The sequence below is a fragment of the Carcharhinus amblyrhynchos genome, chromosome 6 (assembly GCF_965287045.1).
Source record: "Carcharhinus amblyrhynchos chromosome 6, sCarAmb.v2.hapA, whole genome shotgun sequence".
In the NCBI taxonomy this organism is placed as follows: domain Eukaryota; kingdom Metazoa; phylum Chordata; class Chondrichthyes; order Carcharhiniformes; family Carcharhinidae; genus Carcharhinus; species Carcharhinus amblyrhynchos.
In genome coordinates this window covers 36541088-36554807 of record NC_137329.1, presented here as the reverse complement: position 1 = coordinate 36554807, position 13720 = coordinate 36541088, and the positions used below count along the sequence as shown (strand labels likewise).

Here is a 13720-nt window from a genome sequence, read left to right as displayed (position 1 = left end):
CATGAATGTTCTGATTCTCAAATTGATAGAAAGTAACCTTTGAACATAGTTTTTAACCAGTTGAAGATAGCTCTTAGTTGGTCGCATGGCAGATGGACGTCACGTCCTTAAATTCACACAAATAGACCATGTATATTTTGGAAAAACAAAATGATTCTTAAAAATTGTTAATTTGAAGTTGAAGTAGTATCATAAAAAATAAGATAAAGAATAAAAAATAAGATTAAAGATGTAGGCAAGACAGACAGGCAGACAACATTGGGCCAGAATTTTGACAGCACTATTGTTCCATCCAAATTAAGGCAATGTGGGACTTCCACCTTAACTAATATCATCATAAGTTGTTGGAAAATACCCAGAGGGGAGGCAGAGATCCAATGCTACAGCAGAATTTAAAACCAAAGAGACAACGGAAACATTAATTACTGGAACAGTAGCTTTGTTTTCACATTACTGGACAAATAACCTAGCGGCATGGACTAATGATCCAAAGACAAAAGTCCAAATCCCACCACAGCAACTGGGGAATTTAAATTCCCCTAATAAATTTGGAATAAAACGTTAATGCTGCCAATGAAACATCCATATTGTAAAAACCCATCCTAGTTCTTTAATGTCCTTAAGGGAAGGAAATCTCCTTAAATGCGATAGTAATGTGGCAGTCTCTTAACCACCCTCTGAAATGCTTTAGCAAACCTTTCAGTTGTACCAAACTGCTACAGCAAAGTACAATAAGAACAAAACAGGACAAACCATCTTGCATCAACCTCTGTACTGAACTTGTACATGGAAAGGCACACCTAGTCAAACCTAACTGCAAAGTCTCCTAACTAATATCTAAGGACTTTCAGGACTTGGAAGGGGCGCTGGAACAAAGAACAAAGAAAATTACAGCAGAGGAATGGGGTCTTTCGCCCTCCAAGCCTGCATCGACCAGGCTGGCTGTCTGAACTAAAGCCCCCACCCTTCTGGGGACCATATCCCTCCATTCTCATCCTATTCATGTATTTGTCAAAATGCCCCTTAAAAGTCACTATTGTCTCTGCTTCCACTACCTCCCTCGGCAGCAAGTTCCAGGCACCCATCACCCTCTGTGTAAAAACGTTTGCCTTGTACGTCTTCTATAAACCTTGCCCCTCACCCTTAAACCTATGCCCCTTAGTAGTTGAGTCTTCCATCCTGGGAAAAAGCTTCTGACTATCCACTTGGTCCATGCCCCTCATAATCTTGTAGACTTCTATCAGGTCACACCTTAATCTCCATCATTCCAGTGAAGACAAACCAGGTTTCTCCAACGTCTCCTCATAGCTAATGGTCCCCATACCAGGCAACATCCTGCTAAATCTTTTCTGTACTTGCTCCAAAGCCTCCACATTCTTCTGCTAGTGTAGCGACCAGAGTTGAACACTATGTTCTAAGTGCGACCTAACTAAGGTTCTATAAAGCTGCAACATGACTTTCCAATTTTTAAACCCAGTAGCCAGGCCGATGAAGGCAAGCATGCTGTATGCCTTCTTGACTACCTTTTCCACCTGCATTGCCACCTTGTGACCTATATACCCAGATTCCTCTACCTATCGATAATCTTAAGGCTTCTGCCATTTACTATATATTTCCTATCTGTATTAGCCCTTCCAAAATGTATTACCTCACATTTGTTCGGATTAAATGCCGTCTGCCATCTCTCTGCCCAAGTCTCCAACCGATCTATACCCATCTGTATCCTCTGATGGCTCTCATTGCTATCCACAAATCCACCAACCTTTGTGTCATCCACCAACCTTTGTGTCATCCACCAACCTTTGTGTCATCCACCAACCTGTGTGTCATCCACCAACCTGTGTGTCATCCACCAACCTGTGTGTCATCCACCAACCTGTGTGTCATCCACCAACCTGTGTGTCATCCACCAACCTGTGTGTCATCCACCAACCTGTGTGTCATCCACCAACCTGTGTGTCATCCACCAACCTGTGTGTCATCCACCAACCTGTGTGTCATCCACCAACCTGTGTGTCATCCACCAACCTGTGTGTCATCCACCAACCTGTGTGTCATCCACCAACCTGTGTGTCATCCACCAACCTGTGTGTCATCCACCAACTTACTGATCAAACCAGTTACATTTTTCTCCCAATCATTTATACATATTACAAACAGCAAATGTCCCAGCACTGATCCCTGAAGAACACGACTTGTCTCAGCCCTCCATTCAGAAATGCACCCCTACACTGCTACCCTCTGTCTTCTACAACCGAGCCAGTTCTGTACCAACCTTGCCAGCTCCATACATCCTCACCGTCTACACCAGTCTGCGATGAGGGACCTTGTCAAAGGCCTTGCTGAAGTCCATGTAGACAACATCCACTACCCAACCCTCATCAATCATCTTCATCACTTCCTCGAAAAACTTGATCAAGTTAGTGAGGCATGACCTCCCCTTCACAAAACCATGTTGTCCCTTGCTAGTATGTCTACCTGTTTCCAAGTGGGAATAAATCCTGTCTCAAAGAATCCTCTCCAATAATTTCCCTGTCACCTGATGTAAGATTCACCAGCCTGTAATTACTTGGATTATTCTTGCTACCCTTCTTAAACAAAGAAACAACATTGGCTATTCTCTAGCCCTCTGGGATCTCCCCTGTAGCCAGTGAAGATACAAAGATTTCTCTCAAGGCCCCAGCAATTTCCTCCCTTGCCTCTCAGTATTCTGGGGTATATCTCATTAGGCCCTGGGGACTTGTCTATCTTAATATTTCTCAAGAACCCCAATACCACCTCCTTTTTGACCTCAACATGACTCATACCAACTGCACACCCTTCCCAGACTCATCATCCGCCAAGCCCTTCTCTTTGGTGAATACTGAAGCAAAGTACTTATTTAATATCTCGCCCATTTCCTCTGGCTCCACACATAGATTCCCTCCCCTGTTCTTGAGTGGGCCAGCTCTCTCCCTGACTACTGTCTCGCTCTATATATGTAAAAAGAGCCTTGGGATTTTACTCAATACTGCTGGCCAATGACTTTTTGTGACCTCTTTTAGCCCTCATTTATCCTTGCTTAAGTTTTTTTTTTCTACTTTCCTTGTATTCCACACTTGCTTGTGTGTCTGTAGCCACCTAGCCTTGACAATTGCTTCCTTCTTCTCTTTGACCAGGCTCATGATATCTGTCATTATCCAACGTTCCCAAAACTTGCCATACTTACCCTTCACCCTTACAGGAATGTGCCGGTCCTGAATCCAACTTACACTTGAAAGCCTCCCACATGTCAGATGTTGATTTGTCCTCAAACGTCTGTCTCCAATTTACATTCTTCAGTTCTTGCCTAATATTGTAGTAATTAGTATCTTAATTTGAGGACTACACTTATCTTTATCCATACCTTAAAGCTTACTGAATTGTGGTCACTGTTCCCGAACTGCTCCTCTACTGAAACATGGACCATCTGGCCTGGCTCATTTATAACAAGTTATAAATAAGAAGTAATAATGTAACAAAGTCATTGTCACGGAATAATACCTTTCAGTTCATAGCATAGGCCCTTCCGTTATTTCCCTGGCTGTGCCCTTTCCAACTGGCTGGACAAATCTACCACATTCAAGATGGCGTGAACTGAGAGTCCTTTAGACTGATGCCCGACCTATAATGTTCATGACAACAGATCAAACATGGGCAAGGAAACCTGCTGATTATGCTGCTTTAGATAATAAGTCAGTAGCCCTCCGTATTGAACTGCACTTGAACATCATACAGGATGGATAGGTGCACAGAATATACTCTGGATGGGGGACTTCAATGTCCATGATCACAACTGCCCCAGTGGCACCACTACTGATTGAGCTTGCTCGAGTCCATGAAGGACTAAGCTGCCAGATTGCAGCTGGTGATGGGAGAACCAACATGAAGAAAATGCCTCCTTAAGCTTAGTTATCCTTAATCAACCTGTTGTATATATATCTATCCATGACTTTGTTGGTTGAAGTGACCACCACAGAGTCATTATGAAGATATAGTCAAATCTTCACTGTTAAAACACCCTCCCTAATGTTGTTTCCACTTATTCATTCATGGGATGTGAACACCACTTGAAAGGCCATAAATTGTTACCATTGTTAATTGCTCTTGAGAAAATATGGCACTGGCATCATGCTAAACAAGATAAATCCAGAATAGATCTAGCAATTCAAAACTACGCATCCATGAGGTTCTATGGACCATCAGACAGTAGAATTGGGTTCCTCCACAATCTGTAATCTCGTGGCCTGGCATATTCGAAATCTACTATGTTACAGACAAGAGGAGCTTTAATTTAAATAGCCCTAATATCTCCACTCGCCGCCTACCTGCAAACAGAAAGGTGTTCTGATTTTGCTTTCCTCCTTTATAAGCAGTAATGTATTTCCCAATGCCTCAGTAATATGAACAAAGAACAGTACAGCACAGGAACAGGCCCCTCGGCCCTCCAAGCCTGCACCGATCATGTGTTCCTAACTAGACCATCCGTTTGTATCCCTCTATTCCCAGTCTGTTCATGTAGCTATCTAGTTAAGTCTTAAATGATCCTAACATGCCTGCCTCAACCACCTTGCTTGGTAGTGCATTCCAGGCTCTCACCACCCTCTGTGTAAAATTCATCCACTGCGTATCTGTATTGAACCCTGCCCCTCTTACCTTGAACTTGTGACCCCTTGTGTTCGTCACCTCCAACCTGGGAAAAAGCTTCCCACTGTTCACCTTATCTATGCCCTTCATAATTTTATACACCTCTATTAGGTCACCACTCATCCTCCCCCTTTCCAGGGAGAACAACCCCAGTTTACCCAATCGCTCCTTATAGCTAAGACCCTTCATACCTGGCAATATCCTGGTAAACCTTTTTCTACACTCTGTCTACAGCCTCCACGTCCTTCTGGTTGTGTGGCGACCAGAACGGGATGCAGTATTCCAAATGTGGCCTAACCAACGTGCTATATAACTGCAACATCATATGCCAACTTTTATACTCTATGCCCCATCCAATAAAGGCAAGCATGCCATATGCCTTCTTCACCACCTTTTCCACCTGTGCTGCCACCTTTAAGGATCTGTGGATTTGCACACCCAGATCCCTCTGTGTGTCTATATTCGTGATGGTTCTGCCATTTATTGTCTAGCTCCCCCCTGCATTAGATCTACCAAAATGCATCACTTCGCATTTAACTGAATTAAATTCCATCTGCCATTTCTCCACCCAATTTTCCAGCCTATCTATATCCTGCTGTATTCCCTGACAATGTTCATCACTATCCACAACTCCAGCAGTCTTTGTGTCGTCCGCAAACTTACTAATCAGACCAGCTACATCATCTTCCAAATCATTTATATATATCACAAACAGCAGAGGTCCCAGTACAGAGCCCTGTGGAACACCACTAGTCACAGACCTCCAATCAGAAAAAGACCCCTCCACTGCTACCTCCTATGGCCAAGCCAGTTCTGTATCTGTCTAGCTAGTTCACCTTTGATCCCATGAGATTTAACCTTTTGCACCAGCCTGCCATGAGATACCTTTTCAAATGCCTTACTAAAATCCATGTAGACGACATCCACAGCCCTTCCCTCGTCAATCATTTTTGTCACCTCCTCAAAAAACTCAACCAAATTTGTGAGGCATGACCTCCCTCTTACAAAACCATGATGTTATCGCTAATGAGACTATTCGTTCTAAATGTGTTGAGAGCCTATCTCTAAGACTCTTCTCCAACTGTTTCCCTACCACAGATGTCAAGCTGACTGGCCTACAATTACCCAAGTTATCTTTGCTATCCTTCTTAAATAACAGCACCACATTTGCTATCCTTCAATCCTTTGGGACTTCACCTGTGTCCAATGAAGAAACAAAGATTTCTGTTAAAGGCCCAGCAATTTCATCTCTTGTCTCTCTCAGTAATCTAGGACAGATGCCATCTGGCCCTGGGGACTTGTCTACCTTAATGCATCCTAAAACACCTACCACTTCCTCCCTTGTAATTGTGATATGTTCTAACGGGTCTACATATCCCTCTGAGACAGTACCAATCAATGTGTCCCTCTCCTTTGTGAATACTGATGCAGAGTATTCACTTTAGGATTTCACCTGCTTCTTTGGGTTCTAAGCATAATTCCCCTCCTTTGCTCTTGAGAGGTCCGACTCTTTCTTTGACAACCCTCTTGTTCCTAACATATGTATAAAATGCCTTGGGATTCTCCTTAATCATGTCTGCCAAGAACATTTTATGACCCCTTTTTGAGTGCTCCCTGTTTGAGTTCTTCTCTGCTTTCTCTGTATTCCTCCAGTGCTTCATCTGTTTTTAGCTGCCTGGACCTTATGTATGCCTCTTTTTTCTTTTCGATTAGACTCACAATTTCTGTGATTATCCACCGCTCTTGAATCCTATCTTTCCTGTCCTTCCTTTTTACAGGCACATGCCTGATCTGCACTTGTATCAACTGCTCCTTAAAAGACTCCCAAATGCCAGATGTGGATTTACCCTCAAACAGTTTCTGCCAATCTACAGCCACCAAATCCTGCCTAATCCAGCTGTAGTTAGCCTTCCCCACCCCCCCCCCAGTTCAGCACCTTACCCATAGGACAACACTCATCCTTTTCCATGACTATCCGAAAGTTTACAGAATTGTGGTCATTATTTGCCACATATTCCCCCACTGAAATTTTGATAACCTGACAGGGCTCATTTCCCAATACTAGGTCCAGTATAGCCCCCTCTCGAGTTGGACTATCAACATATTGTTCCAAAGAACCTTCCTGGACACATTTTACAAATTCCTCCCCATCCAGATCCCCAACCATCAGGGATTTCCAGTCTAAATGAGGGAAATTAAAGTCTCCCATTACAACAACCCTATTTTTTCTACACCTGTCCAGAATCTCCTCACATATCCATTCTTCAACTTCCTGTGGGCTGTTGAGAGGACAGTAATATATCCCCAGCGTAGTAACTGCGCCCTTCCTGTTTCTGAGCTCTACTCACAGTGACTCGTCACATGATCCTTCCAAATTGTTCCACCCTCTGTACCACTGCAATATGCTCCCTAACCAGTATTGCTACTCTCCCACCTCTTCTAGCCCCTCCTCTGTCTCGCCTAAAACACTTATACTCCGGAATATTCAGCTGCCAGTCCTGTCCTCTTTTTGACCAAGTCTCTGTCGCTGCAACCACATCCAAGTTCTGTGCATGCATTAAGGCTCTAAGTTTATCTGTCTTGCCTCTAACACTCCTTGCATTTAAGCAGATGCAGTCCAGACCTCCAGGCCCACTGAGTTCATCCTCCTCTAGACTGCTCTTCCTCTTAAGTAGCCTTGCCTTGGCCCCATGCTCGTCCCCAGTCTCTACGTTTGCTGACCTATCATTCTGATTCCCATCCCCCCTACCACATTAGTTTAAACCCATCCGAACCATACTAGTAAACCTTCCAGCCGGGATATTGGTGCCCCTCCAGTTCAGGTGTAACCCTTCCTTCTTGTACAGGTCCCATCCTCCCTGGAATACTTCCCAGTAATCCACAAATCTGAATCCCTCCCTCCTGCATCAGTTCTTTAGCCATGTGTTCAGCTGCACAATCTCCCTGTTCCTAGCCTCACTAGCATGCGACACGGGGAGTAATCCAGAGAGTGCTACTCTAGAGGTCCTGTTTTTTAACCTTCCAGCTAACTCCCTAAATTGCTCTTGCAGGATCTCCCTATTCTTTCTGCCTACGTCATTTGTACCAATGTGGACAATGACGTCTGTCTGATTACCCTCCCCTTTTAGGATGCTTTCTACCACTCAGAGACATCCAGGACCTTGGCACCAGGGAGGCAGATTACCATCCTGGAATCTCGTTCGCACCCACATATCCAAAACGGCATACTTATTTCTGAGGGGAACAACCACAAGGGATCCCTGCACTGACTACTTCCTCCCCTCCCCTCTCCTGACTGTCACCCAGCTAGCAGTGTAGTTAATACTGTAACCCTATAGCAAACTCAAAATAGGGTAAACCTAAAGGTTTAGTTTATTTGCACTTGAAAATGCAAGACTAGGATTACAATGTAGCGTCGTTTTCACTCAGTAAAAGAGGAGGATAAAGAAAGAAAGAGTCACAGGGCAAAGACTGCATAATGAATTATAGTTTAATTTAACTTCAGAATCAAAGTCCAATGGCATATTCCTTCACAGAGGTCAGCAGATTGAAAGCTGATGTTGGATAATTCCCTAGTAGAGATGACTTTCATGATGAGATAGGCTTGCGATGATGTATTAGTCTTGTCGGCACTGGTACAGAATTCCAGTAGAAACAGTGTAGATGGGGCCAGGCGTTCAAACCAGGACAGAGCCCTTCTTGGTGTTGATGCTTGGTTGATGGCGGATCGCAAACTGATTTGCAGAACTGATTTGTTTCTCCCTGCTAAGGTGAGTTGGGGTATGTTCGTGACACATGACTCCCACCTTTCTAGTTTGGATTTGGCAAAAGGTATGTATTTCTTTGTCTGTGTTTGTGGGATTATTACTGTTCCAACAATTAAGAATTTGAAAGGAAGTTGTCCAAGCAGACTAGAAAACTGGTCTGGTTGGGCCTGGCTTATGAAATGCTCTTGTATAATTCCCTTTTGAACTTGCTCTCTGCAGCCCACATGGTCTTTAGAATCTCTTCAGAGATAATGAAGTGTCAGCTTGTCTAATACAGCATTGTATTGCTTCAGAAGTTCCCAGCTAAGGTTTGCATGGCAATTGCCCTGCAGTGGGAACCGAAAATGTGATTTAAATCTCAAACTTTGGATGGTTCCAATTCGGTTACATCAATAGTTAACCAAAAAATATTAAAAGGAGTACAACCACTTCTAACTTCTGAATAACTATCTCCACCGTCCCGGCCTCTACTCCATCCGTCTGAAGTATTTTGGGTAATGTATTGCATACAGAGATGCTGAGGAAGTTCACACCATAGTGTGAAGTCTTAATCCTTTTTCAATCACTGCCCTGTAGCCAGGAAGCCACTTTTAGTCCAGAATGTGCTCATAGCAGCACCAAGAAAACCTAAAGATGAGATGCTAATCTGATGAAGTTACAATACAGGATTATGTGCATGCTGAACGTGAGAAGCAGCATACTATGGGCATATGCAACCCCACATTTGATCAAATTAAAAATCAATAGTCGTGCAAAATTCAGTCATGAATGGTGGTGAATAATTAAATGACTATTGGGAAGAGAACATTTGATGAAAACCACCAGTCTCAATAATAGTGAAGCCAAGCACATAAATGTAAGAGACAAGGCTGAAGCACTGCAACCATTTTAGCCAGAAGTATCCAGTGGATGATCCAGATTGGTCATCTCCTGAGGTTCCCATACCACCACCACTGCCAGTCTTCAACCAATTCAGTTAGCTTCACGTGACATTAAGAAATCGGGCACACTGGGTACAACAGTGGACCCGGACAACACTCTGGCTATATTGCTGAGCTGCTTCAGAACTAGCCATGCCTATAATCAAGTTGTTCAGCACAGCTACATCAGTGGCATCTACCAGACCAAGTTGTAAATTATCAGTTATTTCCTGCTACAGAAGTCCCTCAGATTGCGTCCGAGGCTCAGCTAGTTTCAGCAATCCCTTCATCAAGCAGTTTGTGCCCAGTGCAGCAAAGCCTGGACAAATATCTTTCACAATACACAAATTGCACCTAATCAGCACATCTTTGGACTCTGGGAGGAAACCGAGAGGAAACCCATCTTTGGACTCTGGGAGGAAACTCATGCAGAAATGGGGAGAATGTGCAGACTCAACGTTTTAAAAAGATGTATCCTGATTTGAGCATCTCGCTCACATGGAGACATTTTAGAGGACCTTTGATAGATGGAAGAGGCCAGCAAAGGACAGTGACAATGCTGAGAAGGATTCAACCCAGTCCAGCACTGCTTGGAACAGCTTGCAGACTACAGCCATCTGCACCAAGCTCCCTGACAGAGTGGATTCCAGGCAGGCGTTTGTGAACCCTTTACCAGATCTTCAGGCCTTGGAGTCTGTTAAAATGGTATAATGGTAACTAGCTTCTGAGAGCTTTGGAGGAATATCTCTCAGGATCTGCAGATATAACCAAGGTGATCAGACCAGCCTGCTTGCTGATTGGTGGACACTTGGGCCCAAGAATAAGTGCAAGTTGATTGGCTCAAATACATCTTCACAGTACCACCTTATTTCCAATTGACGGATGATTGGCTACACAAACTCTGTCCCTCAGACATCTGCTTAAGCACGTGGCAGCAGATCAGGCCAGGCTGTCATACAACCGCAGTTGTAATACAGCCTATTGAGACGTTCTCCCCGTGATAGAAACCCTGAGATTAGGACCATCTCATTCCTTAGGAGCTCATGATATCATTTGTGATGCTCAACAGCAGTGATCAGTTCATTGGTAGAGCGTAGGAAAAACCCTGCATAAACACACTGGTAACAAGAAGCATTTACTCTAAAATGGTAAAACCACTTTGTCATATAAACCCAGTCTACCAAAGCAAATCTTTTAAAAGATGTTAGGAACATTATGCAGTGGGAGACAGTGTTTTTTCCATGTCTTGTTACCAGACCATTGTCTCCTTATATGCAGACTTCTTCTAAGACGTAGTAAATGGCATGCTCTGGTTGAAGGGTGTCTGTAATTTAGCATTTTCTTTGATGCATTTTTATCATACTGATTCTTGTATGCCTATCCTAAATCTATTATAAGAACATAATATTCAATGTGAACCTGAGGTTAAGGGCTCCTTGATAGAGAGGTTGGAAACACTTAAAACTGCTGGAAGATAACTTGCAGAATCATTTTCTACACTATTGAGGAACTTCTTTTAAATATTGAATCAAAGTTGATCTGTCACAAAGTATTTACAACACAGAAAAGGGCCATTTGGCTCAATGGGTCCATGCTGGTATTTTTGCTCCACACGAGTCTCCTCCCATTCTTACTCGATAAATCCTTCTTTTCCATTCTACTTAATGTGTTTGTCTAGCTTTCCTTTAAATGTTTCTACATTATTTGCTTCAACTATTCTCTGTGGTAGCAAGTTGCACATTCTTACCACACTCTGGTCAAAGAATGTTTGTGAATATTCAAAGCAAATAAACTCAACCATTTCACAATTTGATAAATCATAAATCATGTCCCTTTTTATAGGATTAAATCAGGGCAATCTTGGCATAAACAGCAGAATTTTTGGAACAGAGCTTTTTCTTGTATTATTCTGTAGTTTGCACAAATGGAACACATTTTTTACCAAGAGACAATTGTCCCAGAATTTAGAATGTATTTTGGAATGAATGTAACTGAGTTATTTAACTTGTCAGAGTTATATAACTTGTGCCCCAAATGTTGATACGCTATTCAAAACTACCTCTCAAACAATGTCCTATAAATTCAGGGCCAATATTTTCCAAACTATTTTCATTTAAAATCTAGTCCAAATATATGTACTATTTTATCAGCATAGGTTATTTTGATATGAAGCATTACTGATATAAAAGATATTTCATTATGGGCTGAGGGGCTGTAAAAATCATCAAGCCTGAGATTGTAGAATTACTTTAACAGTCAGAATTGGGATTATTAATATCCCATTTTGTTCATTTTACTTTGATATTTGGGTTCCTACAGTTGTAAAGTTTGTTGATGTTAAATATATAATTGTAAATTTTCACAACTTACTTTCTAAAATTATCAGTATAAATTTGCTGGTTTTGCAAAAATGCTTTTGATTGTTTCTGGATTAATATTGTTTAATATTGTGCTTAGAGCTACATCAACCAATTGTTTAGTTATTTAATAGTTATTAATTACAAAAATAATAAATTGGCCTTGTGGCAGTTAAAGTTTTTAAATAGAAATTGATTATGAATGTAAAATTCCTACCAATTTCCTACCATGACTCCAGAAATATGACAGAAACTGGTTGCACTAGCTCCTAGAAATTCTTGACTTGCCCTAAGCACTGAAACTTCGGTCCACCTTTCATTAGGCAAGTGATGGCTGGGAAGAACCAAGTTATGGAAAATCCATAAGTCTAAAATTCCTAGGCTGCAGTGTGACCTGATGTCATCGTAGTTTTCACCAAATGAATGGTGATTTACCGACCTCTATAAGGGTGTAAGTGGGTTGTACCAGTAGAATCCAGGGCATGCATGCAGGTTGTTTCTCCCATCCAAAGATTTCTACATATTTTTTAAAAGTACACCAACCCACTGTCTGCATCTTTAGAAGGATTTGAGAGATAGTGAACTAGACAACATTGTCCCTGCTCTGGCAGGTGGGCACCATAGTTTCTGGCAGGCATAGGCTGCCTCAGGGCTTTAATCTATTTCAGGGCTTTAATCTGTTGCCACATCCCTATTTTGTATATGATAATTGCTTGTAATTTTGGGGTCAATTTGATTTTCATGCTAAGATTTCTGAAAATTTTTTCTCTGTCATTGTTATGATCCACCAGTACTTGGGTACAGAGACAAGCTGTTCACTCATTCTCAACAAAAGAGTACCACTAAGGGAAGAGTCTTCAACCAAGGTACTGTGTTAAATTATGTTCTGTCCCGATCCCACTTGTGTTCTTCACTGTCTTGTTCAAAGATGGACTGATTTAATCTTTGGGCTATCTCTAATTTGTCTTTATTCTATTGTACTTTACTGAAAGTGCAATTTTCAGCAATCTAAAGGTTAATTCTTCAGTGTCCCTTGTGCATTCATATCATACTTTTCTACCACTGACAACATCTCCTCATTACCAGATTGGAAAGCCTGTCATTTGTCATAGTACAAGTCATGTGTCTTAGATTATGGTTAAGCCACATAAATATAAACAATGGTTTCCCAGCCAGAAATTCTTTTAGCAAATAAATATTACCAAACCACATCTGACACACATTGCATGCATTAAATAATTTCAAATTCTTTCTCTGCAGCATTTTGACATTTTTTGATTTGTGTAAAATATAGCTGCTTGCTGTTTTGTTCATGTATTGATGAAATGTAGAAACAACAAAACTGTTATTTAACTTAAATTATCCAATGCCATATTATAGAACATAGAACAGTACAGGCCCTTCGGTTCTCGATGTTTCTATGTCCAAAACCAAGATCAAGCTATCCCACTCCCTATCATTCTGGTGCGTGCTCCACGTGCCTATCCAATAACTGCTTGAAAGTTCCTAAAGTGTCCCACTCCATTTATCACAGCAGGCAGTCCATTCCACACACCAACCACTCTCTGAATAAAGAGCCTATCTCGGACATCCCTCCTGTATCTCCCACCATGAACCTTATAGTTATGCCCCCTAGTAAAGCTACGTCCATCCGAAGAAATAGTCTCTGAACGTCCACTCTATCTATCCTTCTCATCATCTTATAAGCCTTTATTAAGTCGCCTCTCATCCTCTTCCGCTCTAAAATAGAACATAGAACAGTACAGTAAATTATGGTAAGTTTCAACCTTACCTGCTGGCAGGTTTCTAGGCTGTGAGGAATGTGAAATTGAAGGAATGGAACTCCCTCTGGATTCTTGCCTGCCCTGACTACACACCATTGCACTCAGGGAGGGGTAGGGGAGGGGAGAGCAGGAATGTAATGGTTTTGGGTGGGAGGTCTGCCCTTGCCCTTGTTGAGGCAACTGAGTCACTTAAGGGCCATTTCCCACCCTCAAGACTTAATTTTTAG

General features: G+C 42.1%; 1 protein-coding gene across 1 annotated transcript in view; it reads left to right on the top strand.

The window, feature by feature from the left end:
* sbf2 (SET binding factor 2) overlaps nucleotides 1-13720 on the top strand; it is a 598480-nt gene that overhangs the window by 548234 nt on the left and 36526 nt on the right. Inside the window, exon 30 of the mRNA XM_080190221.1 lies at nucleotides 12501-12575. Within this exon, the coding sequence (XP_080046347.1) occupies nucleotides 12501-12575 (75 nt within the window). The remainder of the gene's footprint in view (nucleotides 1-12500; nucleotides 12576-13720) is intronic.